General features: G+C 35.0%; 5 protein-coding genes and 1 pseudogene across 5 annotated transcripts in view; 5 read left to right on the top strand and 1 right to left on the bottom strand.

The window, feature by feature from the left end:
• The window catches only part of BTR1L (binding to TOMV RNA 1L (long form)), a gene marked incomplete at its 5' end in the record, with an annotated part of 10,290 nt that extends 9,043 nt beyond the window's left edge, over positions 1–1,247 (bottom strand). Inside the window, one exon of the mRNA XM_086446545.1 lies at positions 1,061–1,247. Coding sequence (XP_086302671.1) covers positions 1,061–1,247 — 187 coding nt within the window. The remainder of the gene's footprint in view (positions 1–1,060) is intronic.
• Positions 1,248–3,705: 2,458 nt separating this feature from the next.
• On the top strand, positions 3,706–8,847 carry LOC147399718 (large ribosomal subunit protein mL43-like). Its single transcript, XM_086445184.1, has 4 exons — positions 3,706–3,818; positions 3,943–4,038; positions 7,446–7,552; positions 8,383–8,847. Exons 2-4 carry the CDS (start codon positions 3,959–3,961, stop codon positions 8,553–8,555), a joined length of 360 nt encoding a protein of 119 aa, XP_086301310.1. The 5' UTR covers positions 3,706–3,818; positions 3,943–3,958; the 3' UTR covers positions 8,556–8,847.
• A 2,676-nt stretch (positions 8,848–11,523) lies between these two features.
• On the top strand, positions 11,524–12,232 carry LOC147399717 (histone H2B.3-like). Its single transcript, XM_086445183.1, has one exon. The coding sequence runs from the start codon at positions 11,602–11,604 to the stop codon at positions 12,046–12,048; it is 447 nt and encodes a 148-aa protein (XP_086301309.1). The 5' UTR covers positions 11,524–11,601; the 3' UTR covers positions 12,049–12,232.
• A 102-nt stretch (positions 12,233–12,334) lies between these two features.
• LOC147399716 (RAP release 2, galactose-binding-like domain protein, putative (DUF1997)) lies at positions 12,335–16,850 on the top strand. Its single transcript, XM_086445182.1, has 6 exons — positions 12,335–12,696; positions 12,784–12,974; positions 13,093–13,138; positions 14,814–14,896; positions 15,009–15,125; positions 16,604–16,850. Exons 1-6 carry the CDS (start codon positions 12,471–12,473, stop codon positions 16,673–16,675), a joined length of 735 nt encoding a protein of 244 aa, XP_086301308.1. The 5' UTR covers positions 12,335–12,470; the 3' UTR covers positions 16,676–16,850.
• Positions 16,851–20,749: 3,899 nt separating this feature from the next.
• Positions 20,750–22,644, top strand: LOC147399715 (UDP-glycosyltransferase 73C4-like). The gene is given in 2 exon segments (XM_086445181.1): positions 20,750–20,804; positions 20,807–22,644. Coding segments are annotated over 2 exon segments (1,491 nt in total). The 5' UTR covers positions 20,750–20,764; the 3' UTR covers positions 22,258–22,644.
• A 1,989-nt stretch (positions 22,645–24,633) lies between these two features.
• LOC147399714 (UDP-glycosyltransferase 73C6 pseudogene) lies at positions 24,634–26,315 on the top strand (annotated as a pseudogene).
• The last annotated feature ends 518 nt before the right edge of the window (positions 26,316–26,833 follow it).

Genomic DNA, 26,833 nt, shown 5'->3' with positions numbered 1-26,833 from the left:
AAAGTTAGAAGAGAAGAGTTAGTTATTTCAGTTAGAGGAGAAAAGTTTGTTAGAAGAGTTAGTTATTTCAGTTAGAAGAGTTTGTTAGTTCAGTTTATTCTGTTATTGTACTATTGATGTATTATAAATAGGACTCAAGTCTAATGAAAATTCATCAATTACAATTCAGTAGTTTACCAAGTTCTCTTTGCTTTCTCTGTTTTTCAATACTTTTTCTTCACCAAGTTCAGATTCCTCTGATTCTCAACATATAGATTTATATTTTTCTTTTCTCTGATTTCCTTACAACAGTAACAGTTCTTATCTATTTATTTTTTTTAAACATTATTTTTCATAATATTACAACAGTTGCGGTTAGGGGCGTCCGCCATATTAATAGGTGCACCCACAAACTATTGAAAGCTTAAGTTTTACAATGATTAGAACACCCCACCTATGATTTTTTGGCCTACGTCGACATGTTCATCTCAACAAGAAACCTATTGGGGTGCTCAAACCATAGAAATAGGTTCGTGGGTGCCCTTACTAAGAACTGGGGTGCCTTTAACATGGGTCATTACAACACCAGATGACCAGAAAACTTTTGCTGTCCGTGATTCAAATTTCTCCAAAATGCCTAATCCGACAAACTTTATAACCACATTGCTCTCTGTTATTCACTCACTCTATATTTGACTTGCTAGATCCACAAATATCAAAATAAAATGTTTCTACTAAACCTACATGCAAAGCTGCACGAAACACGATTTGAAGTCGAATTTCCAACACTAACTATTAAACCTGAATTCCTCAACTATAAGGGGAAAAAAACATAAAATTTCCCTCATCGATTCTTATATTTCCTCCACTTCAACAAGTAATTCACATTTACTCATCTAAGTTCACAATGTTTATTCCACAATTTGAAAATTTTAGTGAAATTAGATCAATAAAAAACTGAAATTTGTAGTATAAATGACGATAAAAGCGATCTCTGATGCAGAGAACAAATGTAGGGTTTCGAATTCAGAAAAAACATGATCAGGTGCCACCAGATCTCCATTATAACAAGATGTCTCACCTGCAATTGAGGATTTGATTGGTACGGCTCTCTTTGGTGGGACCTCCGGAGAAGAAACGTAAGACGACTCGGCGACTCCATTTTTCTTCTGTGTTCTTCGTATAAGAGAGAGAGACAGAGACAGAGACAGAGAGGTCAGCCCACTCGCATTGTTCGAATGAGTAAATAAGGGATCTTTGTTAAGCGTTCAGGATCTTTGTTTGGATTCACGGCACTTGTCATGCTGATGTTGTTGTTGCCACTTGTTACCAAATAAGCGAAGGACCATAGTTTTAAACGAACAATAGATGTTTTTTCTCGAGATACAAATGAAAATCTATGGTTGTATGCATATTCAACGTCAGTTGAATATATTTAAGTATTTTCTTAGTCAGTTTATCATCATTCATAAAGTTATATGATCTCGACCAAATAAAGAAGAAAACGTTGGACAAAAGGTCTCCACCACTCATGGAGGAAGAGATCATAGGAATCGTCCATGTTCAAACAGATTTCCTAGGGATATGGGTGTCAATGGGTTGGGTAGAGATTGTTTTTGTGACAAATTTCAATATATGTTATTTTTACATAAATTTGTTTAGATTTTTTTTTTTTTTTTTTTTTTTGCACGTAGCCCCTACACCACAACCTCTTTGACGTTCAAGTTAGTAAAGAACTTCAAAAATCAAATTTGAATTTTTCTAGTAAAGTTAGAGGGATATTATTAATAAGGGGGGATGATAGACAATAGAATTAGAGGGGGAGGGGGACAGGAAATGTAATAATAGAGTTTTATACTCTATAAAACAATAGTTGAATGGGGTCTAATGTTGTATTTTATGACATAAATGAAAAATAGAATGAAGTTCATGTAAAAACAAAATGTGAAGCTTCCATTTTCTTTATATTTTAATTTTAGTTTTAACTTATAAATGTTATAAATTTACTAGTTAGATATCCAAAGGAGACCCAATTCTTATCAGTTCCTTAAGATACTTTCTTAGAATCAAACCTGAAAATGATCGAGTCTTTATTGGTAGACCCAAAATCGACTAATCAATTTTAGGTACTCGACAATGGAATAAAAATTAAATAAAGTTTCATTCGATATTCAATATGAAATTCTTCAACAGAGATTTAGTAGGATCCTATCGAGTCATAATGAAAATTTTCAATAGCTTCTTACCAAACAAAAAAGCTCAAACCCCTCCCCCCTCGTCAATTTGGTTATGATTATTTCATCATTTTTAATTCGACTCTTAAGTGGGTGCATAAAGACAAATGGTAGGTGTCATTAATGGATTTTTGTTTATAGAGAGAGTTTTTATTAACACTCCATCTTTTTTTTTTTTTTACTTATACCACACCTATTTATGTAAAGATTTTTTACAAAACCTGCACAACTTATGCAGAAATTCCATTTCGATACATTGTTAATTTTTATCTCCAAAACATGTTTTCAAGTGAGTTCAGTGGTAGATATTCTAATTTAAAGTGACAATCTTGCTGATAAATTTAAAGAACAAATATCATTGACTTTAAAGTGATGGTCTCGTTAATTAAAAAAATGACTATCTCTGGTAATTATTAGCAAGATTAAGACTTTAAATTAAAATGCCTACCAATGAACTCACTCGAAAACATGTTTTAGAAATTTAAATGAACAATGTATCGAATTTCGTTGTATATATATATATATGGCGTGGATCAACACAGACAAAAATAAACAACGTGCGTGGTTGTTCACTTAAAACTTTTTGTTTACTACAAACACCTCCTTGCGTGCCATATCAATCCAAACAAAAAAAAAAGGTAAAATCAAATTGGATAATTATAAGAGCATCCCACAAATTAATAAGGGCAACCCACACCATAGTCAAATTATTTTGTCTTATATGGGTTAAAAGTTTCAAAATGAACTGATTTTTGGAGAGGATAATCTATATGATAAGGAGATCGTCCATCCTCACAAAAAATCCACCCATTCCAAAACTTCTAACCACATCAAAGCTGGTTTACAAAAAATAGTCAATGTACGATTCTTGAACTTATTTTGATGAAATTAGAAGTTTTGGAATGGGTTGATTTTTGGTAAGGATGATTGCCTCATCATTCTCACAAAAAATCATCTCATTCCAAAACTTTTAACTCATATAAAACAAAACAATTCGGATATGGTGTTGTGGGTTGCCTTTATTAATTCAAGAGGTACTTTTATAATTACCCAATCAGATTTTTTCTTTTCTTCTCTTCTCCTCTTTTTTGTAAGCCTTAACCCCAAGCCCTAATTTCGTTGTATTCTCCAATCAACGACGACGACGACTTCACCCCCACCTCAGCGTAGCTTTTCTATAACCCTAACTTAACCCCCTTTATCATTTTGTGATTGTACGAAATCTGATTTTTGAATTTCATTGCCATCATCGTCTTCGAAGAACTTCATCTCAGTTCATTTGTCTCACTCTCGAGATATGATTTTTTAGTTTTTTTTAAAGGTTAAATCTCATGAATGTTTTCAATATATTTCTATACCTGTTTTTTCATTCATTTTGTTTGGTTAAAATTTCTTTGATGCTCTCTCCTAAGATGTGTTGTAAGTAAAATTTGGTGTGCCAATATAATCTATGTGTAAAACGGTTTGACTCGTCTAGACGATATCACTCGAGCGAGTCAATTGGGGACGAGACCAGTTACCTGGTTTTAAACCCCCCATTCTCTCCTCTCTTACCAAACCCTGCATAGCCTCAGCAGTTTCTCCGTTCTCCAGCTCGTTTCAGAGGTACGTTTATCTTCCTTTATATTCACCCCTCTTCCTCTCTCTCTCTCTCTCTCTCTCCCTCACTCACACGCACACACGTGCCATGATTCTTGGTTGGTGTTGTTGATCTCCAAATCCAATATAGACCGATTTGAGGTGGGATGGCTTTGAGAGGCGTTTGGCAACTCCAAAAGTTGATCGTGAGCTATAGTGATTGGGGTGGAAGTAGTAGGGGTATCAGGTCTGATTTTTATCTCTCTTTTTTTTTTTTTTGTTTTGTTCCATAGGACTGCATTAGTATTTGATTTATGCCATGAAGAGAGCTTCATTTCAATTTCATAATGTGCTTATTTATTTTTTTACATGTTAATTAACGGAAAACGATGTCTGCATTGGAAAAACAGTTCAGTTGTGTTTAGATTGTTTGCAATTTAGTTTGAATTCAATTGAACCAGATTCGTTACGAAACCATTAAAATATTCATCAAATATGACATTATATTGAGGTTCTTGAAATGATTCTTGATGTCAAAGCTCTTATAAATTAAATTCTAAGACATCTTTGCATATTAAAGTACTTTGGAAGACATCGCTATTCTTAGTTTGCCTAATAGAAAAAGTTAACTTCGATTACAATTAAAGGTAAAATAGACCAACTTATATATTTCCATTCTCTATATGTTCACCTTAGCCAATTGTCGCAGTGTACATTGTTCATGTTTAGAAGATACTTTACATCAGAATAACAATTTTTCGACGCCCCCTCTCACACACGCCCGTGATGTGACATGTGCTAGAACCATAGATTTTTTTCCTAAGGATACACAACTGCACATATTTATGGGGATGTACAGTTGTGTATCTCTAGGGTAAAAAATCTATGGTTCTAACCCATGCCACGTCAGGGGGCGTGGGTGTCAAAAAATCACGACTCTTTACATAATGATGCAATGAGCTGAAAAAAGGTTGAATGCTAAAGTTTAATCCCAGTCCTAGTATTTAACGTTGTGTTTCATATTACTTCTGTAACTTTTCAATTACTTATGTAAAAATACTTAATTGAGAATAACTGTGTTTTTCAACAATATAAAATCGTTTGGTAGTACTAATTATAAAAGTACTAACTTAGTAATGGAGATAGAAAGACGTGGGAAAGAAAGAGGTACTCAATAGAAAAACACTTTCCTTACTAGCTTGGTAAGATTTTTAAGTCTTACTAAGGGTCCTTGAGCTCAAATGCACATTGGCAATCCAACACCACAGCTTAGTAGATTTCATGGAAAAACTCAGACTAAAAAAAAAAAAAACAGTTTGTGCTGGATCCAAGGTTTTGAAAATGGACGGCTACCAAGCACTTTCACTGAACTCCCAAATTTAAAATTAAAATTAACAGTAAAAAATAAATTTTTGTTTTTAAATTTTTTTTCCAAATTTCATAGAATTCTGTCCTCTATGACCTGTCCCATCGGATGATGTTTTTGATGCCACAAGTGAGCTCGACGACTCTTAGTAAGTGTTGAAATCTACCAAGTTAGTAAGGCTAGTCAGACTCAACTCACTATGCACATCTCCAATAAAAAAATCACTTCATGGGTTTTGAACCCATGTTTTACACGATGATGTGGTGGAAATTGTACTTCCCGCCCAAGTAAAAAGGTAGAAGTCACTCTGCTTTGATTTATACTTCAAGTGTTTATTTTTAATAATCTACTTATTTAAAGTACTTTTTAATATTTTAACCAAACATGATTTTACATTTTTTTTTAAAACTTAAAAATCGTGGAAGTACTTTCAAGAAGATTTACCAAACATAACCTAAAACTTTGAAAGTTTTTTGGGATTGGATCCATAACTTTGACAATGTATTGGACATTTTTTTACGCTCCAAGAATTGTGCTTCAATTCACTGATCGACTTGGGTCATATATGAACATGGTGAAAAGTGCATACTTTTCTTTTCCATTTTCATTGGTTATGTGCAATGTTGTTAAATACCATATGCGACCAGCTCATGCCGTTCGCATATGAGGTGGCATATGCTATAAGAAATTTTTTTTGAAAAAATATGCCGTCGCATATTGGCAGATAGCATAATTTGAGGTATGCGACTGTAGCATATGTGATTTTCACTTTGAAAATAGCATATGCGAATATGCGACCGCATTTGACAACACTAGTAATATGGAGGGTTGAAATTGAGACATGACTAATGGTCTAAACTCGAAGAATTTATCTATAAAAATTATGGCCTAGGATGGGGGTTGAGCTGGTTGACTTGTTGCATAGATAGTGTTTAAAATAGAATAAGTAAATATGAAAAAAAGAAAGAAGGAAAGATCGTTAGGGGCTTGACCTCTTGGTGCACCTTTGGCACATCTTATATGTTATCATTCACTACTGTTTGATTTGATAAACAAGCCGTTGAAGGCAGGTTTCCGACTCAGATATGTGGTATTACTAGTTGCAAACTTCATCATTATGAAAAGCTTTTGAAAATTTTAAAGCTTGACAAGGTTACATATGAAACCAGTGATGAAGAAACTTGAGAGTTATTGCTTCATATGCAATTGAATGATTGCCTTTAGGGTTCACAGTCCTTGATTTTGTGAATTGGTGGCCATGCCTTGGGATAGTAGTGTCAACTAGAAAGATTAAAGGATCAAAGTATCATGAAGCCTAAATAGCAGAGAAGGGAATCAAAACAACTTAGTGTACCCATTTTGGGGTTCAAACAATCTGGTGAATTAAATGGTTGGATGCCAACTTGAGCCTCAGAACACTGCCAAAGCCCAACTTGAAGTATAGATGGTTCATCCAAAGTCCATGTCAGGTTACTCAAGAAATGTCCTAAAAGTTGGGAGAGAGGGAAAGAAGTCAGGAGGGGTTGTACTTGTGTGGCTCATGGCATGAGAGGATGAGGGTAGAAGAAACCCCCCCCCCCCCCCGCCCCCCCAATTTTTGGAGTCCCCTTTTCTTTCTACTGAAAATGAACACAGACCCCAAATGCCTCTTTTGTTACTTGTAATATATCTATATATACATGAGGTTGGACTCAGGTTTCCCAAAGCTTCATGACAATTTCTATTTGGGTTCATTAAGTCAAGCCTGGACCCAACCTGAGTTTCAAAAATCCCAGTCGAAGCTCCTAGATTGGGTTTTGCCTGTCGGGCTCTGGTTTTGCTGTTTTGCCCGCTCAAGTTGAACCTCTAGAGCCAATGTGTACTTTTGGTCTTCCCTCCCTTTTTTCCCGTTGTATGGACTTTGTTTTGAAGATTGTCTTTAGATGGGAAGAAATTGTGTTTGGGTTCATTTAGTTTTTTGTTTCAACAGTTTGTTTTTGTGTGAGTGAGGCCTCTCTCACTCGCCTTTTTTTGTTTTGGGATCCCCCACCACCTTGTATTCTTTTCTTAATGGTCATTTATGTATAAAAAAATCATTTTATATACTTGCTTGACTGCCTAATATCAGATGAAGACATGATTTAATATATCTTATGTGGCATGTTTTTGAATATTGGAATCCGTGCCATGCCTCAAGGACAGATAAGCTTTTGGACCTAGATTTCTATGCTAGTTTTTGGAGACCTCTCGTAGATTCCTCATGTTCAGTGGTCTTTAATGTATCTCTGTTTGCTGGTTTAATGTGGCAGGGCATTTATGGAGTCCTATTTGCCAGCATTTAAAGAAGGCAATCCGCAGCTAGAGGTGGTTAATGAACACATTCGTGGTCAGCATCCACATTTAAAAGCCTTTTATAGTAAGATATCTGACTCTTTTTCCCTCTTGGTATCTGGTACAAAATAATAAGAATGATATTTAAAATGACTTATAACTTTGATTGCCACTTCATACTTTGGTTTTGGGGCATTGGAAGGGGACATTTTCGGTGGGAACCATGGGATATTGCCATATAATTAAAGTTTATTATACTACATGGTCTCTCTACACCAGACCTGTCTTACAACCTTAACCATAACTCTAAGCATCCCACTAAATTTCATCTTGAATGGATGTTCTTGGTCCCTGCCACGATTTGTCAAAATGTTGAACCATATGATTCTGGGACTTTGAATTCTTCTTCAGGAGTCTTCTTGCTAGTTACGGGGTTCATTGACTTCTCTATATCTATTGGACATGGGTTGCATGACACTGTATTCAGTTTCAAAAACTTGATCAGTTTGCAAGGTTTTTCTATATAACTAGCAGAGTATAGGGTCTAATCCCTAGTGGTTGGCCTTGTGGCAAGCCGAGCCTTGATAAACTCAGCTCCTTAGGAAGAGTAGGTCAAGTGTTTGAAACCCTACGAAACAATGAATTCCTTGGCGCCACCCTCCAGGGTCCAATTTCTGAGGGGGCAGTGCGTGTGACCGTGGGATTAGTCTCTCAGTCGAAGGGTGGGGATACCCACGATAAGCAAAAAAGAAAAAGAAAAAAAGGAGGAGAGTATAGGGTCTTGTAAAGGGAAATGAAATTCAGTTGGATTGGTCCAATTATCCAACCAGATTGATTTGTGGTTCTTATATTTGCTATTGTCTGAATAAGAGGTTTCAAAAGCCCTTTATGATTGTTATTGCTTTGATATGATAGAGAACAAGAATGAACGTGTTGTATGTGTGAAGAACATGACACCAGAAGACGTACTCCTACATGCGACCAGGCTAAGGAACGCTACGGGAAGGAGGGCAGTGAAGCTGAAGACTAGGCATGTCACCAAACACCCGAGCGTCCAAGGAACATGGACAACTGCCTTGAAATTTTGAGAGATGGGATCTTGGACAATTGAAGTGTGTTCGATTCTCCTGCAAGAAACATACTAGATAACTTGTGATGAATTATCTGTAGTGGGACTTCTTTTGATTTTATAGTCCTTATTTCAATGACATCGCATAGAATATTGGGAATAAGTCTATGATGGTGATGATGATGATTGTAGCTTGTATGTTGCATCATTTGTGGGCCCAAAAGAACCGCTCGATCAAGATTGGACGTCTTTGACTAATATAATAGTTCCATAAATGAATGAAAGGAGTGATGAAATGTTCATGGATGCAAGCACTTTCTTTTCTTGGCATGGGGATTGTCTTTTGGGTTAATGGCCCCAATCACAAAGTTGAAATATGTTTAGAAGAAGTTTGTATATAATTTTTTTTTGAGTCATGCTGGAGTGACGTCAAGCTTGTACATCATATGGCACATCCTAACATGAAATTGTATAGGTACTATAAATTCTTTTTCACTCGTATCTCAATGAAAAGTGTCTATGGTTCTTATACACTTTCACGTCAAGATGTACGATGTGAGGTGCAATCTTGAGGTCACTTCAGCATTATTCAATATATTTTTTTTTCTATATGAAAAGGTTATATCGACCCGAGGACCATGTAGAGCCTGGACCGACATTCTCATTTGGACCATGTGAACTTAAAAGCACGTGATCGAATTCTTAAAATTTTGTTTTCTACATTCACATGGTACCCTTAGTTTTTAGAATTTGTCTTTTTTCATAAATCATTTCTTCAAGTGAGATTAGTTATCGCCTTATTAATAAGTGAAGGTGTGTAAATAAAGGCCAGTTGTGAATCTAGGTCGTGGTATCAACACTAAAGGACTCTTATCGACTTAGCAGAAGTACCAAATTTCTATTAAATTTTTTTTTAAAATTAATTAGGAAAAATTATTAAAAAAAGATTAAATATTTTAATATTTAAAAAATATATATTTTTCAAAAATTACCAAAAATGAAATAAGTTGTTGGAAAGTCCTGCGTTTGATTAACTCGTTGGACTTTCCAATGTTTTAATGTATTAAGATAAATTGCTTTACCAAAAATGTCCTTCGAATGCTTGAAACACTGGACTATCCAACGTTTTAATAATTTGCTTTAACACCCCAACAATTTAGTCTTCATTTAAAATGTTAGACAACCCAATGAGTTACTAAAATGCTGAACTATTCAGGGATTTAATTCATTTTTGATAATTAAAAAAAATAGATTTTTTTGTAAGTATTAAAATACTTAACCCTCTTTTAATAATTTTCCCAATTAATTATCATAATTTCAGATCTACCCATATAAATATTTTATAAGACAAGAATCAATTAAAACTATAACTATTTATTCCACATCAGATCCTCCATGCTATCGTATTAGATTGGATAATTACACTTTGACCTCCTATGATGGCATAATTTCATGTTGATCCCTTAACCTCTTGATATTTCACTTATCTCTTTTTTTTCGAAAAGTGGGTTAATGTTCCAAAGTTATTTAACCATTTTAACCTTCTTAATTTTTTTAATTGTGAGAAATTTTTTTTATTTTTATTTTTATTTTTTATAGAGGGTCTTGTTAATGTGTGCCCTCAGGTTACATGTTAAAGTGCAATAAATACACTTTGAAAATTAAATTTTGTATAGTAAATGACCCTGAATTTTTATTTATTTATTATTATTATCAAAACACCTTTAGATTCCAATTTTCAAAGTATGTTTATTGCACTTTAACATGTACCTTATAACAAAATCCAATTTTAAATTTCAAGCTGAATAAAACTTTACTTTGGTGAATCCCCTGTTCTCAATTACTAGTGGAATTTTGGTGATCCCTCCTTCCTCAACTTAAAAAAAAAAAAAGAAAAAAAAAAAAGGACAAAATAGTCTTTACAAAAGTAATTTTAAATTATTTTACTAATGGTACAAGTAAATCCATTTGATTACTTTAGGAAAGATAAGTGCAATTGTAAAAACATTAGGAGTTCAATATGAAATTATGCCAAATCATAAGGGGTCAAAGTATAGTTTACCCCACTTGTTAGCAATTCCCGTTTAATTCTTAAAAAAATCACCAATTTTTTTTTTTTTTTTTTCAATGAAAATATTATTCTCCGTATTATTAACTAATCTGAATAATTCCCAACTTTTAAATTTGAAAAGAATAAAACGCGATCTTTACAAATTTTATAATTTTTACAATTTTCATAAAATTTAATGGAAAAAAAAATGCTATTATAATTTATTGTATGTTATAAAGTGTAAATTTATAAGTTGTGACGTATAACACAAGTTGACTTTGAAACAGTCATGTTTCAAAATTTTGGAGGAACCCACCTTTTTATGTGATAAATATTCTTTTTATCTTTAAAAAAATAATGACATGACCCTCTACATTTATTTAAAATTACATTTTAATTTTTCAAATTATTGATTTATCTTTTGACTTTAGCCTTTTTAAAAAAATCAATGAAACAATAACCTCAATGTCCTCATTATCACCACCATCATTATTATCATAAAAAATTTCATCATCACCATCATTATTATATGATCGAATTTTTTATGTTTGAATTCTTGAAATGAAATGGATAATATAAGTATGAATCATATGCAGCATATTTTTCATTTATTAAATTTTTGACTAAATTTTAAATCAGATTTTTGCAATTCAAATTCGAATATAACTTGAATTTTTGCCTACTTGGTGTCATAGATTGCACCCAGCGCACGCTAGCATGTGGCCCAAAAGACACTTAAACGACACGAAAAGGACGAGATTCTATTACCAAAGACAGTATCGGTTTCGCATTCCACCATATCGCTAAAACCCAAACTCATCCACACCGTCCATTCCATTTTCTTAAATGGACGGTTAATCTTATCGATCTGCGTCAAAAGAAATTAACCAATCAAATCTCAGTACTTAACCTATATAAATAAATCCCACACAAAATTTTACTCACAAATCACAATCTCTCTCGGTATTTCCTTCGTGTCGGTCGCTCTCTTCTATTTTCTCAAAAAAGGTTTCTAATGGCGCCAAAGGCAGAGAAGAAACCTGCAGAGAAGAAACCAGCCTCAGCTGCTACAGAGGAGAAGAAGGCCGAGAAAGCTCCAGTTGCAGAGAAGAAGCTAAAAGCGGAAAAAAAGCTTCCCAAAGAAGCAGCTTCTTCAGACAAGAAGAAGAAGCGATCGAAGAAGAACGTTGAAACCTACAAGATTTACATCTTTAAGGTCTTGAAACAAGTCCACCCTGACATTGGTATCTCCAGCAAAGCTATGGGGATCATGAACAGCTTCATCAACGACATCTTTGAGAAACTCGCACAAGAAGCTTCGAAACTTGCGAGGTATAACAAGAAGCCAACCATTACTTCTCGAGAGATCCAAACTGCTGTTCGTCTCGTGTTACCTGGAGAGCTTGCGAAGCACGCTGTGTCAGAAGGAACCAAGGCCGTTACTAAGTTCACAAGTTCTTAGGTTTTCAAAGATTAGGGTTTCGAAATATTGTATTTTGAGTGAAATTGGGGAAGAATCGGTGCTGGTGATGCATTATTAATTGGTTTCTTTGAAGTTTGTATTAGGGTTTCTGGCTGTAAAGATTTAACCTTTTTAATGTAATTCTGCGCGGATTAAACAAATTTCACTCTTTTATTGTTGGTAATTCTTTGTTTCCATCGATGGCGCATAATAGCAACACTATGTCGGTTTACAATAGTAAAAAAAAACCTGCTCTCATTAGCAAAAGCGCGTTAAATAAATCTAACATGCGCCATATAAGTATATGGGTCCACATACTTAAAAGCCAAAGAGGCTAATCTGCGCCTTAAGTGTAGTATCAAACCTCGTGGCCTTATCTTCAACTACGCCTTATTGTTCACTGCTACAAACTTCACTCTTCAATGGCACTGAACTCTATACGTTTGGAATCCATTACTACACCTTTGAGAAATCCTCGAATCCCTTTTACAGTTAAAAATGTGGTTTTGAGTTTCGCTTCGATTCAAAATGAATCTCGAAAATCCTCACTTCGTGTTTCTGCAATTTCGGTAGATCCGACTCCAAAAGCTCGTTTCGTTGCTAAGCGATCAGAAACTGTTATTGTTCGACAACTTGAACGTCCTCTAAGTAAGCAAGAACCTCAAACAAATCTATACTTCTGTGTTTCTTGAAATTGTAATCTGTGGAGGCTTTTTTGATCTTTCGTGGTTGCAGTTGAGTATATGAGCTTGCCTGCAAGTCAGTACTCTGTGTTGGACGCTGAGAGGATTGAGCGGATCGATGAGAATACGTTCAGGTGTTATGTTTACAGGATCAAGTTCTTTGCTTTCGAAGTTTGTCCAGTTTTGCTGGTTAGAGTGGAAGAGCAACCTAATGGTTGTTGCATTAGGCTCTTGTCTTGCAAGGTTTATTAGCCTTCTTTGTTCCTTTTCATTCTCATATTCTCTTAGGTTAAATTGGAAAATTTCAGGTCTTGATGGCTGTTACAGTGGTTCTAGGTTTGATATTGTTTTATTTTTACAGCTGGAGGGTTCACCAATTGTGGTTTCGCAGAATGAGAAGTTCTCAGGTATGATTATTTATTTAAATTTTAATCTGTATTTCTGATTTGTTAAATAATTAACATTTAAGCCATAATGGGTCCAACAATGGATTGAAATATTTGGTTGTAGGAATCTGAGGGAGAATATAAATTAAGGGTTTTGTGTCCTATTGTCCAATTCTTTGCAATCTTAAAGAATTTGATTGAATAGGGTGCAACTTTGGAGAGGGGATTAGTATTAGAGCTGTCATCAATGATGACGTACATTATAGTGTTCTAAAAAAACTGGACAATTCTTACCAATTTAATCAAACACTCCATAAATTCATCTTATATAAGTCGATGACAGCTCTAATACTAATGCCCTCTCCGAAGTTGTTAATTAAAGGTGTAGGAGGCATACACCTCTTGACATGCCTCAGGTGAGGTTTACTACAAGAATAATGCTGAAGTGACCTCAAGATTGAACCTCACATCCCTAACCTTTAAGTGTATAGAAACCATAGATGCTTTTCATCGAGAGTCTAGTGAAAAAGCATCTATGGTTCCTATAAACTTTCACATCAGGGTGTGCGATGTGCGGTTCAATCTTGAGGTCACTCCAGCACGACTCTTACTACAAACGCCCTGAGTTGCAATTTGCAAGGAAGAAATGTAAAAACAACTAAGGTGTATGAAACGGGTAAAGAGGTGTCCAAACTGCATCTGCTTCAGAGGAGGCATGATTGAGGTGTACACTTCACATGTTACTATTTTTAATCTCTCTCTGTCTTCTTAATTTTGTAATTCTTGCCTTTCTTTTCTTTTCCCGTTTCTTTATTTCTGCTAATGTGCAATATAATTAGAGATTTGGAGCATTTAGAAACAAACTTGAATATAAAATAGCAATTTATGGAAAGAAAATTGTTGGATTGATTTGATTATAAATAAATGTCATGGTATTTCATGTAATACATGTAAAGAAAGTTATTGAAAAATAATATTATTTTTTTACAATAAATATTAAATAGTTATTTACTTCAAAAACTTTCGATTATCCAAATATAAAATTTCGTTCTTGCTGAAATATAAAGAATATGTTATATTACTATTAATATAGGGGATTAAAACTAAGAATTAGATTGTGTGATTTTGAAACTTAAAATTTGGAAATATGTGATGGCCACTCTTAATTTTTTCAATTTTCAATATTATTTGTATACATATATATTTATTTAGTGGTTCCATGCATGTAAGGCTTATGCTTCAACATCTGAAAACATTTTCAGCTTACTAGTTTTTGTATAATTGGTACTTATACTCCAAATGCTTGAACCTATATCATATCTATTGGTCAAACATGGTTTTAGAAATCTTGGTCTGACACATCACCTCGAGAATACTCAAGAAGTCAGCATATCTCGAAGTTGGGGATTTCATCTGAGCGGTCCACATGGCATCACTTGATGGAGGCTACAAGACACCGAATAATGAGAATGATACAAAACTACTTCTGTTGTTCTTATCGACAAAGATTTCATTAAAATCTTGTTGGATTTTGACTTCAATCTATTCACTGGCATATTGACGTCACTCATGTATGCAACAGTTATCCAACCCCCAAATTAACAACCTTTGATCGAAGCTTGAGTTCATCTCTAAATTGAACTACATAATGCCTTTTCAGGACACCTTTGACACTGATTTGGTATGGGAAATGCAGCTTCAATGGTGAATCAAATATCATGCAGTAGCAAGCAGAGCAACTCGTCAGTGCAGAAGCTCGTTTCAGATACCATCATAGAGGTGACTTTCATTTATATCACTCGTAGATTGGAACTTACATGTGTGGTATACAATTCTATAAACAATTGAAATTTTTACAGATTTGCTTTTAATATTGTTACATGGGATACAGGTCACCATTGATATTCCATTTGCGTTTCGACCGATTCCAGTGGAAGCAATTGAATCGACTGGTGCACAAGTCCTTGAGCAAATTTTGAGGATAATGCTTCCCCGATTTATGGCACAGGTTGGTAAAGCTTTTTGTTTCTTTTTTAAATTTCATTAATTATACAAATTTTTTGTTAAAAAAAACATCTCCTTTAATTTGCTAATTTGGGTGCTGCCCTAGTGCAGTCCACTGGTTATCTCCTATTTTATCTGTGATCCACAAATCAAATTCTAATATCTCAAGGAGCTAAACTTGTTCCCAATTTTTTTAAGGAGAATTTAACATCTTAGCAAAAAAAAAAAATAATCATCAGGCTTCGTAGTTGAAGATGGCAAAGATTTTACCCCTGTTGTCAACTTGGTGAAACATCCTCTTCTATCTAGGTCTGGGATTGAAAATGTAGTGTAAAAGAAACACTACACGTGGAGTTAGCAAAAATCTTCTAGTTTACACATTAGAAATGTGGTAGATTAAGAAGATCAGCTCCTGGGATTTGTTGTTTGTGGAGGATTAAGACAAAGGTTCTACGGCTTTGGCTAGTGAAACACCTCGCCTCACTTCTTAGCATTTAGTAACACTCCTTATGATCATAAATAAAACCTTAAACTGCAAAACTTCCCATTCTATTGGTTGAGAGCCATTGAGAAAGGTCTATGAATGAGGTTGGACTAGGAAAGATAAGTTTAGCGGTCTTCCACAATCAGTTTCTTCTTAAAGTATGGTAACCAATTCCCGAGACTGCATATTGGGTGCTAATTGTTTGCCGAAAATGACCCCAAATATGTATGTAGCACCCTTAGCTTCAGTCAGAGAAATTAAGATAAGTAACATTTTGTCCAGAAAAAATAAATGTTTATAGAAAAGCCTTTGTGTATACATTCTGATGTACATTGGAGTTGATGTTATCCAGTTAAGTAACTGCATGTTTATCGAATGAGAGTAGCAAAGATGAGCATGTTGTGATGGATGAGTGGTAAACTAAGAGCGGCAAAATACTTATAAAAAAAAAAACTAAGAGCGGCAAAATGATTTGAGATGATCTAGGAAAAACCACAGTTTTATATATATATTTGATTTGTATTGATCAAAAGAAGCCGGTTGAGACGATCAACCAAATACAATGCCAGATCAAAAGACAACTGACCGAACATACTATTCAGGAGAAATTCAACAAACCCACTCCTATCCTTTAAAAAAAAACCTTGAGAACTCATTTGAACTCCGTGAAGAGTTTAAATGAAAAAACAGAAAACCCATATACAGAATTCTGCCGATTACTGCTAAAAAACACAACGGTCCTTTATTTCCAAATGCCCCAGCAGATCGTGCATCTTAGTTTGAGACTCTATAGGCGACAATGAGTTTTATTGTTGTTCTTATTTTCATTGGTTATAGTTGTGTCGGGACAAGCTTGATTTGTACCTTGCAATCAGTCACTTGTTATTACACTAGGCTTTCTCAGTCTGTACCACTGATTTGGACTGATTTGGTTTTGTTTTAAAGAAAAAGTCATAATTTATGTCTAGATGTATTTCTCATCTTTCATGGTTATTCAGCTTGTCAAGGATTATCAAGCATGGGCTTCTGGTGATACCTCAAGGCAGCCTCTCGGAACGGGTGAAATATGAGATTTTGATGGACCCACCTACACTACTTTTTCCGCCTCTTGTATTGTATTACTAGTGCTTATTTTGTGATGAACCTTTTTTTTTTTTTTTTTCTCTTGATCTTTCTATCCTAGCTTCTTCAATGTAGGAAAGACTAAGAAATTTTATAAAAGAAGGAAATAAACTTCAATTCTTGCCAAGTTTACGGTTTTTAAATTTGCAACTCTAGATTGTTTATAATACTAACAAGATTTAAATCCCATGGTTTGCTTGATCCATGATACTGCCATGTTCAAAAAACAATTAATGGTGGTTCAATTTCAAGAGTTATTGATTATTCAATGTAATTCCTTATGGAGTGATTAGTCAAAATTTGAAGGCTTTAAAATGGAGTCATTGTTCTTCCATCTTTGTTGAAATATGGAATTGAATCAAAGTTCAGTTAGACTGTAGTTCTATTTGTAATTGGTTTGATTCGAGTTTGGTTTATCTGTAAATCTGTTTGTAAGAATCATTATGTTAATATATACAAATTATGTTAAATGCAATGATCTATTAAAGGTACTTTTAAAAATTTACATAATTAATATATTTAATATGAATTTTGATCAAGTGTGTAGTCAAGGCCAGCGCCTTAAGGCTGGTCGGGCCTAATATGCCTTAATAAATGTGAGGTGGGCATTTTAAGTGAGGTGTACCAAGACGCATGCCTTGACTGCGCCTCAATCAAGGTGCAACTGTGTAAGGTGCATGCCTCACTTACAATTAAATAAACTAAATGTATTTTATTTGTATAGTAAATTTATTTGGAAAATACATTTTTTACCATTAAAAATATTTAATTATACATTTTGTGATTTGTATTTGGCTTGAGTCCATTAGGTTTGGGTTAGGGTTTAGTCGACTTTGGCCCATTAGGGGTATAGGGTTGATTTAAGATACGTCCCACCTCTTTAGGGATGGGTTAGGGCAGATCCGCCTATTGACAGTCCTAATGGTTGTTATGTAAAACTAGAAAGTCTTTATTCGGTCGATGTGATATAGACACATAATCATAAATATGTTTCCTCGGGATACACAAATGCAAATTCCCATAAAGATGTATTTTTGTGTATCCCGACAATTTGGTGTCAGTAACACGTCAATCGAGTATTGACCGAATGAAGACTTTTTAATTAGAATATCGGCACTTAAAAAAAAAGGGAAAATGAAATTATTCTTTTTACAATTATACAAACAGAACATTCCTATCAAATATCATCTCCTCCTAAATCTGGAATTTAGAGGAAAATAAAATTTTCTAGAGATATTTCCAAGATTTGTCTTTGATGTAGCTTTTTTTTTTTTTTCTTCTAAAGAAAATTCTGCATTGATACTTTGATTGACTGGATAAGGAAAGATGAGCTGGTGAAAACTTGTCATGCATTGAAGAGGTAGCAGCTGAGTTGGCAACATTCTGAGTTGAGTCATGACTTTTGTGAGTTGATTCATGTGGATGGTTTTCATCCTTAACAGTTGTAGCAGCAAGGCCATATGTTGTTGGCCTAATTATACCTTTTTCTTGCTCTTCCTCTCTACCCTTCTTTTTGAAGTATTGAATGAATAACATATTTATACATATTATAATTGAAAAATATCTAAAATCTATCTTTCATTATTTAATTTTTTGAACTTTACAGTTTATAATTTTATAATTATTTTATAGTTTTATTATGTCTTGCTTCACTCGCGTGTGCGCCTCAGGCAACAAGAAGCCTTTGTGTCTTAAGTGTACCTTTCGCTTTTAACTACACTCATCAACAATACTCACCATTAAGCTAATGTTGGAGCTTACGAGGGTGACAAGTCTATTTCGACCTTCAAAAAAGTCACCCGGCAAAACCCACCTCTCAAATCATATCTTTCTCATTAAATGTACCCGAAAAAATAGAGAAGATTCTATGATATCTATGTGGTAAGATTAGAGGTGTGGGAGGTGGTTTAAACAGTCATCGCTAAAACAACAAAGGAAAATCAAAACCTCCCATGCTAATGTTGGAGCTGACTTACCTTCAACCCTTATCCCCTCTTATTATAAACTGGTAGATTTACCAAATCATGTACTGCATATCGATTATTTACCAAAAAGGATCACTGTACATCTTATTTATCAAATTGGTAAAAACAGTAGTTTCCATAAGTTTGCTAGCAAAAATACTCTTTTTGTTAAAATGATCCTTTTGACATGAGATCATAATGCATTGTATACAATGTCAGAAGGAACCTTTTGACATAAGATTATAATGTATTTTACACAGTGTCAGAAAGATTTTTCTAAATTTTGTGTTTTTTTGAATTACTTTTTTATAATTTAAATATTTATTATCTAAATAGAAATAAGATCTTGTGACTAATAATTTTCTAACCTACCTTATTTTATATATTAAAAAAATTATAATTATTAACATATAAATATATATTAAGAAATAATTTTAACCAAATTTAAAAATCATGATAGCATGTGCAATCCAAGGCTTAAGAGCAGAAATTTGAATCATTAGAGTATATGATATTATGGTAGATGAGATACGTTGAATCATAATCCATGTATCTTATCTATAATGAAAAGTTGTGATAGAGATTATGAATAATATTTAGAAGATTAAGAGAGTCAAGTAAATATCTTATATATGTCAAATATGTTGGACCTAAGGTGAATTATCCTCATGCACCCTTTAAATAGGAAGACAGTTATTGGGGCAGAGTTAGGTTGGCTCTAGATAGTTACATGTAGGATCTAAAATGCCTAAGGTCTAAGGAGGCATGTCATTGGTTTCAAATCACAGATTTCAAATCTTACTTAATTAGGGTGTTGAGCTCACCTTGTAGCATGACTAGCTTCCAAAAACATGGTCCAATATCACTGAGACATAGAGGATAAAATTCTATGAACTTAAAAGACTAAACAAACTTAATAAAGAATATTTTCCACCGTTTAATTTTAAATTTGGGAGTTTAGTAGTCATCCATTTTCAAAAACCTAAGATCAAACCCAATTGATTTTTATTTGAGTTTTTCCGTGAAATGAAGATGGTTGAGGTGTTGGATTGCTAATTTGAGAATCCATTTAAGCTCAATGACTCTTAGTAAGATTTGAAATATTAATCAAATAGTAAAAAAGTGTTTTTCATTTTAAGATTATTTATTTAAACAATTTAACTCAAATAAGATGAGGCAGCTCAGACAAGTCAAGTTTGTAGTTTGTATTTGTGTGTCGATACAAGATGTGGAATTTAAAAAAGAGTCGTGATAATCTAATACCCACTTTTGACATACGCCCCCATCACAGAGCCATAGATTATTTGCCTCAGGATACACAAGAAAAAGATTTATGGTTATGTGTATCCCAGGGTAAATGATCTAAGGTTCTGTGTTGGGGGAGTATGTCAGAGGGAGGTGTCAGCAAATCATAAGTCTTTAAAAAAAAACATGATTTGGATTTGAGTCGTGATGATCTAACTCCCCACGTGGCATACTCAAAATACTCACCTGACGTGGGGTGTGCCAAAACCATAGACTTTATGCATCGGGATACAAAATCGCTCATCCCCATAAATATGTGCAATTGTGTATCCTGATGAAACATTGGGGAGTATGATTATCATTACTCTTTGGATTTTGTTAGCTTCTTCTTTAAACATACGGTTGATACCCTAAAGATTCCCAAGATAGTGAGTAAAACAGGCCTTACTAACCCTCATCCATCATCGAAGAAATCCTAGAGATTTGTAAATCAAGTCCTTGAGATTTGTAATAAAACTTGAGATCTTCTTCTACGCATCTTGAGGTCTATTTGTTGACGATGGATGAGGCTTAGTAAGGCCTTTTTTTTCTCCCCATCTTAGTAAGGAAATGTTCTCTTCTAAGTTCTAAAAAAATGTATCCCTGAAAACAAGGACTAATTACGGTGATTTGAGACAAAAGTCCAAATAAATAAGTACATAATAGAAAAAAACTCCAATGCTAACGTTTGAGCTTACGCACCTACAACCTTTGTCCCCTCTTTCTACAATTATAAAACACTCACCAGCCCAACAACTCTTACCACTTTAGACATAATCAATCCCCACAATGGCTTCACAACTCCACCAGCTTCACTTCATTTTGTTTCCTCATATGGCCCAGGCCACATGATCCCCATAGTTGACATGGCCAGACTCTTTGCCGAGCATGGTGTGATTGTCACCATAGTCACCACACCACTCAACGCCTTACGCTTCAAATCGATAATCGATCGCTCCATCCAATCTGGCCTCCCAATTCGACTTCTCCAACTTCAATTCCCATGGAAAGAAGCAGGATTACCAGAGAGAATTGAAAACGTAGACACTCTCCCTTCGCGAGACTTGATGAAAAGTTTCATTTTAGCAACTATTATGCTTCAACAACCATTAGAACAATCGCTCGCAGAGTTAAAACCTGTCCCGAGTTGTTTAATTTCTGATTTTGTTTTTCCGTGGACTACTGAGACAGCACGGAAATTTCAAATTCCAAGACTTGTTTTCCATGGAACTTCTTGTTTCTCTCTATTGTGCAGTCACAATATACTCCATTACAAGGTCCTTGAGTGTGTCACCTCCGATTCAGAGCCTTTCGTCGTGCCAGGCTTGCCCGATCGAATTGAGGTAACAAAGCCCCAGCTACCAAACACCGTAAATCTGCGCTCGATGGATTTCAAAGATTTGGTAGAACAGATAAAAGCGGCTGAATTAACCACATACGGTGTAGTGGTAAATAGTTTCAATGATTTGGAGCTTAGATACATCGAGGAATACCAGAAGGCGAAACAGAACAAGGTGTGGTGTATCGGTCCAGTTTCTCTATGTAACAAGGATGTGTTAGATAAAGCTGAGAGAGGTAATAAGTCGGCAATTGAAGACAAGCATTGTTTGAATTGGCTTGACTCGAAAGAGCCAAATTCGGTCGTTTATGTTTGTCTAGGAAGTCTCTCTCGCTTAATTCCTTCACAATTGATAGAGATTGGATTGGGTTTAGAAGCATCGAAATGCTCATTTGTTTGGGTGATCAAAGGCGGCGAACAATACTCGGAACTAGAGAAATGGTTTTCTGAAGATGGATTTGTAGAGAGGAACAAAGATAGGGGTCTAGTAATTTGGGGATGGGCACCACAAGTACTGATATTGTCACACCGATCGATTGGAGGATTCTTAACGCATTGCGGTTGGAATTCGACATTGGAAGGAGTGTGTGCAGGGGTTCCAATGATAACTTGGCCTATGTTTGCAGAGCAATTCTTAAATGAGAAGCTGATTGTACAAGTTTTGGGGATTGGAGTAAGGGTTGGGGTTAGTGAACCTGTTATGTGGGGAGATGAAGAGAAGGTTGGAGTGTTGGTGAAAAAGTCAGATGTTGAGAAGGCTATAAAGAAACTAATGGATGTTAGTGAAGAAGGAGAAGAGAGAAGGAAAAGAGCAAAAGAGCTTGGGGTGATGGCAAGGACAGCAATGGAAGAGGATGGCTCTTCTCACTTCAACATGAAACTCTTGATCCAAGATATCAAGAATCTGTCCATCCAAGACAAGAAGACTATGGAGGATAAGTGAGAGAGGTCATCTATAAACTTTAATCACATTAATGTTGTAACTATGATAGTTACATGGAAAGGTATCGTCGTAATTGCATGTTAGGATTTTGTATGGCATTAATGTAAATGTAATCATAAGTTCATAATATGCATGGTTTCAAATCTCGTCCGAGACCTAGATAACTTGCCCGAGTCATCTCGATATTGCCCCAAGAACTAGTTTTGACAAACAAGATGACTTTGATGATATTTTGAAAATCTTTGTCAAATCAATAAAACTTGTCCAAGTCAATCAAAGTTTTGTACCTTTTTATAATTTAAGTATTTATTATCTAAATAGAAATAGGATCTTGAGACTAATCATCTTCTAACCTACCTTATTTTATATAAAGAGAATTATAATTATTTACATATAAATATATATATTAATACATAATTTTAACCGAGTTTTAAAACCATGATAACATGTGCAATCCAAGGCTTAAGAGTAGAAATTGGAACCATTAGAGTATATGATAATATGGTACATGAGATACATTGAATCATATTCCATGTATCTTATCTATAATGAGAAGTTGTGATGTATAGAAGGTTGTGGTAGAGATTAGGAATAATATCTTATCTATAATGAGAAGTTGTGATGTATAGAAGGTTTAATGAGAAGTTGTGATGTATAGAAGGTTGTTGTAGATATTAGGAATAATATCTTATCTATAATGAGAAGTTGTGATGTATAGAAGGTTGTGGTAGAGATTAGGAATAGTATCTTACATATGTCATATATGTTGGACCTAAGGTGAATTATCCTTGTGAAACCTTTCAATAGAAAAACAGTTATTGGGGTAGAATTAGGTTGGCTCTAGATAGTTATATGTAGGACTTAAAATAATTGAGGTCAAAGGAGGCATGTCATTGGTTTCAAATCGCAGATTTCAAATCTTACTTAATTAGGGTGTTGAGCTCGCCTTGTAGCATCCAAAACATGACCCAATATCACTGAGATGTAGAGTGCAAAATTCTATGAACTTAAAAAACAAAACAAAAACTTAATAAAGGAAATTTTCCATCGTTTAATTTTAAATTTGGGAGTTTAGTAGTCATTTATTTTCAAAAACCTAGGATCAAACCCAATTGATTTTTTATCTGAGTTTGTCCGTGAAATGAAGATGGCTGAGGTGTTTGATTGCCCATTTGAGAATCCATTTAAGTTCAATGACTCTCAATAAGATTTGAAATATTAATCAGATTAGGGGCAGAGCTAGTAAGGAGTTGGTGGGGGCAATTGCCCCTATAGAATTTCAAGACACTCATATATTTTCAACTAATTACGTGCCCCATTTGTCCCTAGTTCCTCACCTCTCTCCCCATTTGCCCTCACACCCTCACCTCCCTTCAATTTTTGTGCCCCCCCTTCCCCTTTCAATTTTTTGTTGATGACATTGCCTCTTGACCGTGTCTTTTGATATACTAATTGGAAAGGATCTAAATATCATTTTCTTCAACTTCTAACCAAAAACCTCTAAATTCCTCCCTAAAACCATTCATCTTCAAGTTCTTCAACTAAACAAGTAATCATGGTTTGCCTCCACTATAAGAAAATCTTGGCTCTGCTCTTGAATAAGATAGTAAGGAAGTGTTTTTCATTTTAAAATTATTTATTTAAACAATTTAACTCAAATAAGACGAGGCAGCTCGGATAAGTCAATTTTGTAGTTTGTATTTGTGCGTTGATACAAGATGTGGAATTTAAAAAAGAGTCATGATAATCTGATGCCCACCTTTGACATACGCCCCCCATCACAGAACTGTAGATCATTTGCCTCAGGATACACAAGAAAAATATTTTTGGTTATGTGTATACCAGGGTAAATGATCTACGATTATGTGTTGGTGGCATATGTCAAAGGGAAGCCTCAGAAAATTATGAGTCTTTAAAAAAAACCATGATTTGGATTTGAGTCGTGATGATCTGACTTCCCACATGGCATACTCAAAATACTCACCTGATGTGGGGTGTGCTAAAACCAAAGACTTTATGCGTCGGGATACAGAACTGCACATCCCCATAAATATGTGCAATTGTGTATCCTGATGAAATGTGAGGGAATCAGATTATAATTACTCTTTGGATTTTGTTGCCTCGTCCTTAAACAAACGATTGACACCCTAAAGATTCCCAAGAAAAATGTAGTCTGAGTAGCCTTATTAAGATGGTGAGTAAAAAAGGCCTTCCCAAGCCTCATCCATTGTCAAGAAGTCCTCGAGTTTTGTAAATCAAGTCCTTGAGATTTGTAAGGCCCTTTTTACTCATTATCAAGGAAAGGGTTTCAATTATATGAAAACAAGTACTAAATACAATGATGCGAGACAATAGTCCAAATAAGTAAATTAACTCCAATGCTAACGTTTGAGCTTACGTACACCTACAACCTTTGTCCCCTCTTTTTACCCTTATAAAACACTCACAAACCCAAAAACTCTAACCACTTAGACGTGATCCATCCATCCATCCCACAATGGCTCCACAATGCCACCAACTTCATTTCATTTTGTTTCCTCAATTGGCCCAAGGCCATATGATCCCAATGATCGACATGGCTAGGCTCTTTGCCGAGCATGGTGTGACTGTCACCATAGTCACCACACCCCTCAATGGCTTACGCTTCAAATCGATAATCAATCGTGCCGTTGATTCTGGTCTCCCAATTCGACTTCTCCAACTTCAATTCCCATGGAAAGAAGCAGGATTACCTGAGGGAATCGAAAACATGGACACTGTCCCTTCGCGAGACTTGTTAAAAAATTTCCTATTAGCAATTACAATGCTTCAACAACCATTAGAACAATCACTCGCAGAATTAAAACCCGTCCCGAGTTGTTTAATTTCTGATTTTGTTTTTCCCTGGACGAATGAGACAGCTCAGAAATTTCGAATTCCAAGGCTTGTCTTCCACGGTTTTTCTTGTTTCTCTCTATTGTGCTGTCACAATATAATCCACTACAAAGATCTTGAGAGTGTCACTTCTAATTCGGAGCCTTTCATTGTGCCAGGCTTGCCTGATCGAATTGAGGTAACAAAGGCCCAGCTACCGGACTTCGTATATCTACGCTCGAAAGAATTCAAAGATTATTGCAAAAAGATAGAAGACGCCGAATTATCTGCATACGGTGTGGTGGTAAATAGTTTCAATGATTTGGAGCTTAGATACGTCGAGGAATTCCACAAGGCAAAACAGAACAAGTCGTGGTGTATTGGTCCAGTTTCTCTATGTAACAAGGATGTGTTAGATAAAGCTGAGAGAGGTAATAAGTCGGCAATTGAAGACAAGCATTGTTTGAATTGGCTTGATTTGAAGGAGCCAAATTCCGTCGTTTATGTTTGTCTAGGAAGTCTCTCTCGCTTAATTCCTTCACAATTGATAGAGATTGGATTGGGTTTAGAAGCATCGAAATGCTCATTTGTTTGGGTGATCAAAGGCGGCGAACAATACTCGGAATTAGAGAAATGGTTTTCTGAAGATGGATTTGTAGAGAGGAACAAAGATAGGGGTCTAGTAATTTGGGGATGGGCACCACAAGTACTGATATTGTCACACCGATCGATTGGAGGATTCTTAACGCATTGCGGTTGGAATTCGACATTGGAAGGAGTGTGTGCAGGGGTTCCAATGATTACTTGGCCTATGTTTGCTGAGCAATTCTTAAATGAGAAGCTGATTGTACAAGTTTTGGGGATTGGAGTAAGGGTTGGGGTTAGTGAACCTGTTTTGTGGGGAGATGAAGAGAAGGTTGGAGTGTTGGCGAAGAAGTCAGATGTTGAGGAGGCTATAAAGAAACTAATGGATGTTGGTGAAGAAGGAGAAGAGAGAAGGAAAAGAGCAAAAGAGCTTGGGGTGATGGCAAGGAAAGCGATGGAAGAGGATGGCTCTTCTCACTTCAACATGAAACTCTTGATCCAAGATATCATGAATCTGTCCATCCAAGACAAGAAGGCCATGGAGGGTAAGTACCCCTAATCCCCAAGAAGACTATGGAACTGATACGCCTTATTGAGATTTATTTTCTAGTGTGATTCACTAGTAGTGTTTTCCTTCGAAAATTGTTGAGAGAGAATTATTTGGTGTGTATTTATTTTTATTTAGTGTGCTATATCCATTTTCATAAATTGATGTGTTACTTGTAAAAGTTGGAATGGCAATAAAATTTATGTACAATGTTAACTTCTATCGAAAATAAAATAGGATAATTTGGAAAATGTGGAGACTATTTTTGTCATGTTGTGTGTTAAGGAATAAGGACATGCGTCCTTGGGGATTAGATAGGCCTAGAATCAAATAACGAGTTTAAAGCACAAGCGCCACAGGATCATTAAAAGCCAAAGCAAGAAATTTGAGGTCTAGTCAAAGTTAAGAATGGTCGGTAGGCAAAGCTGAAACCCACTCCAACTTACATAGCATACCTGATAGGATGATATTAAGCGAGCTGACTGTTGAATTCATGGAACAATACAAAAGTTCACCAACTAGGACAATTTGAACAAGAAATGAACAAGCTTCAAATAATAGAATCTTCCATCAGATCGGTAAAATGTCCTG

Source organism: Akebia trifoliata, chromosome 6 (assembly GCF_017979445.1).
Source record: "Akebia trifoliata isolate Shusen 1 chromosome 6, ASM1797944v1, whole genome shotgun sequence".
Classification (NCBI taxonomy): domain Eukaryota; kingdom Viridiplantae; phylum Streptophyta; class Magnoliopsida; order Ranunculales; family Lardizabalaceae; genus Akebia; species Akebia trifoliata.
Note: the sequence above shows the minus strand (reverse complement) of the source record. Positions and strands in the feature narration are given on the sequence as shown.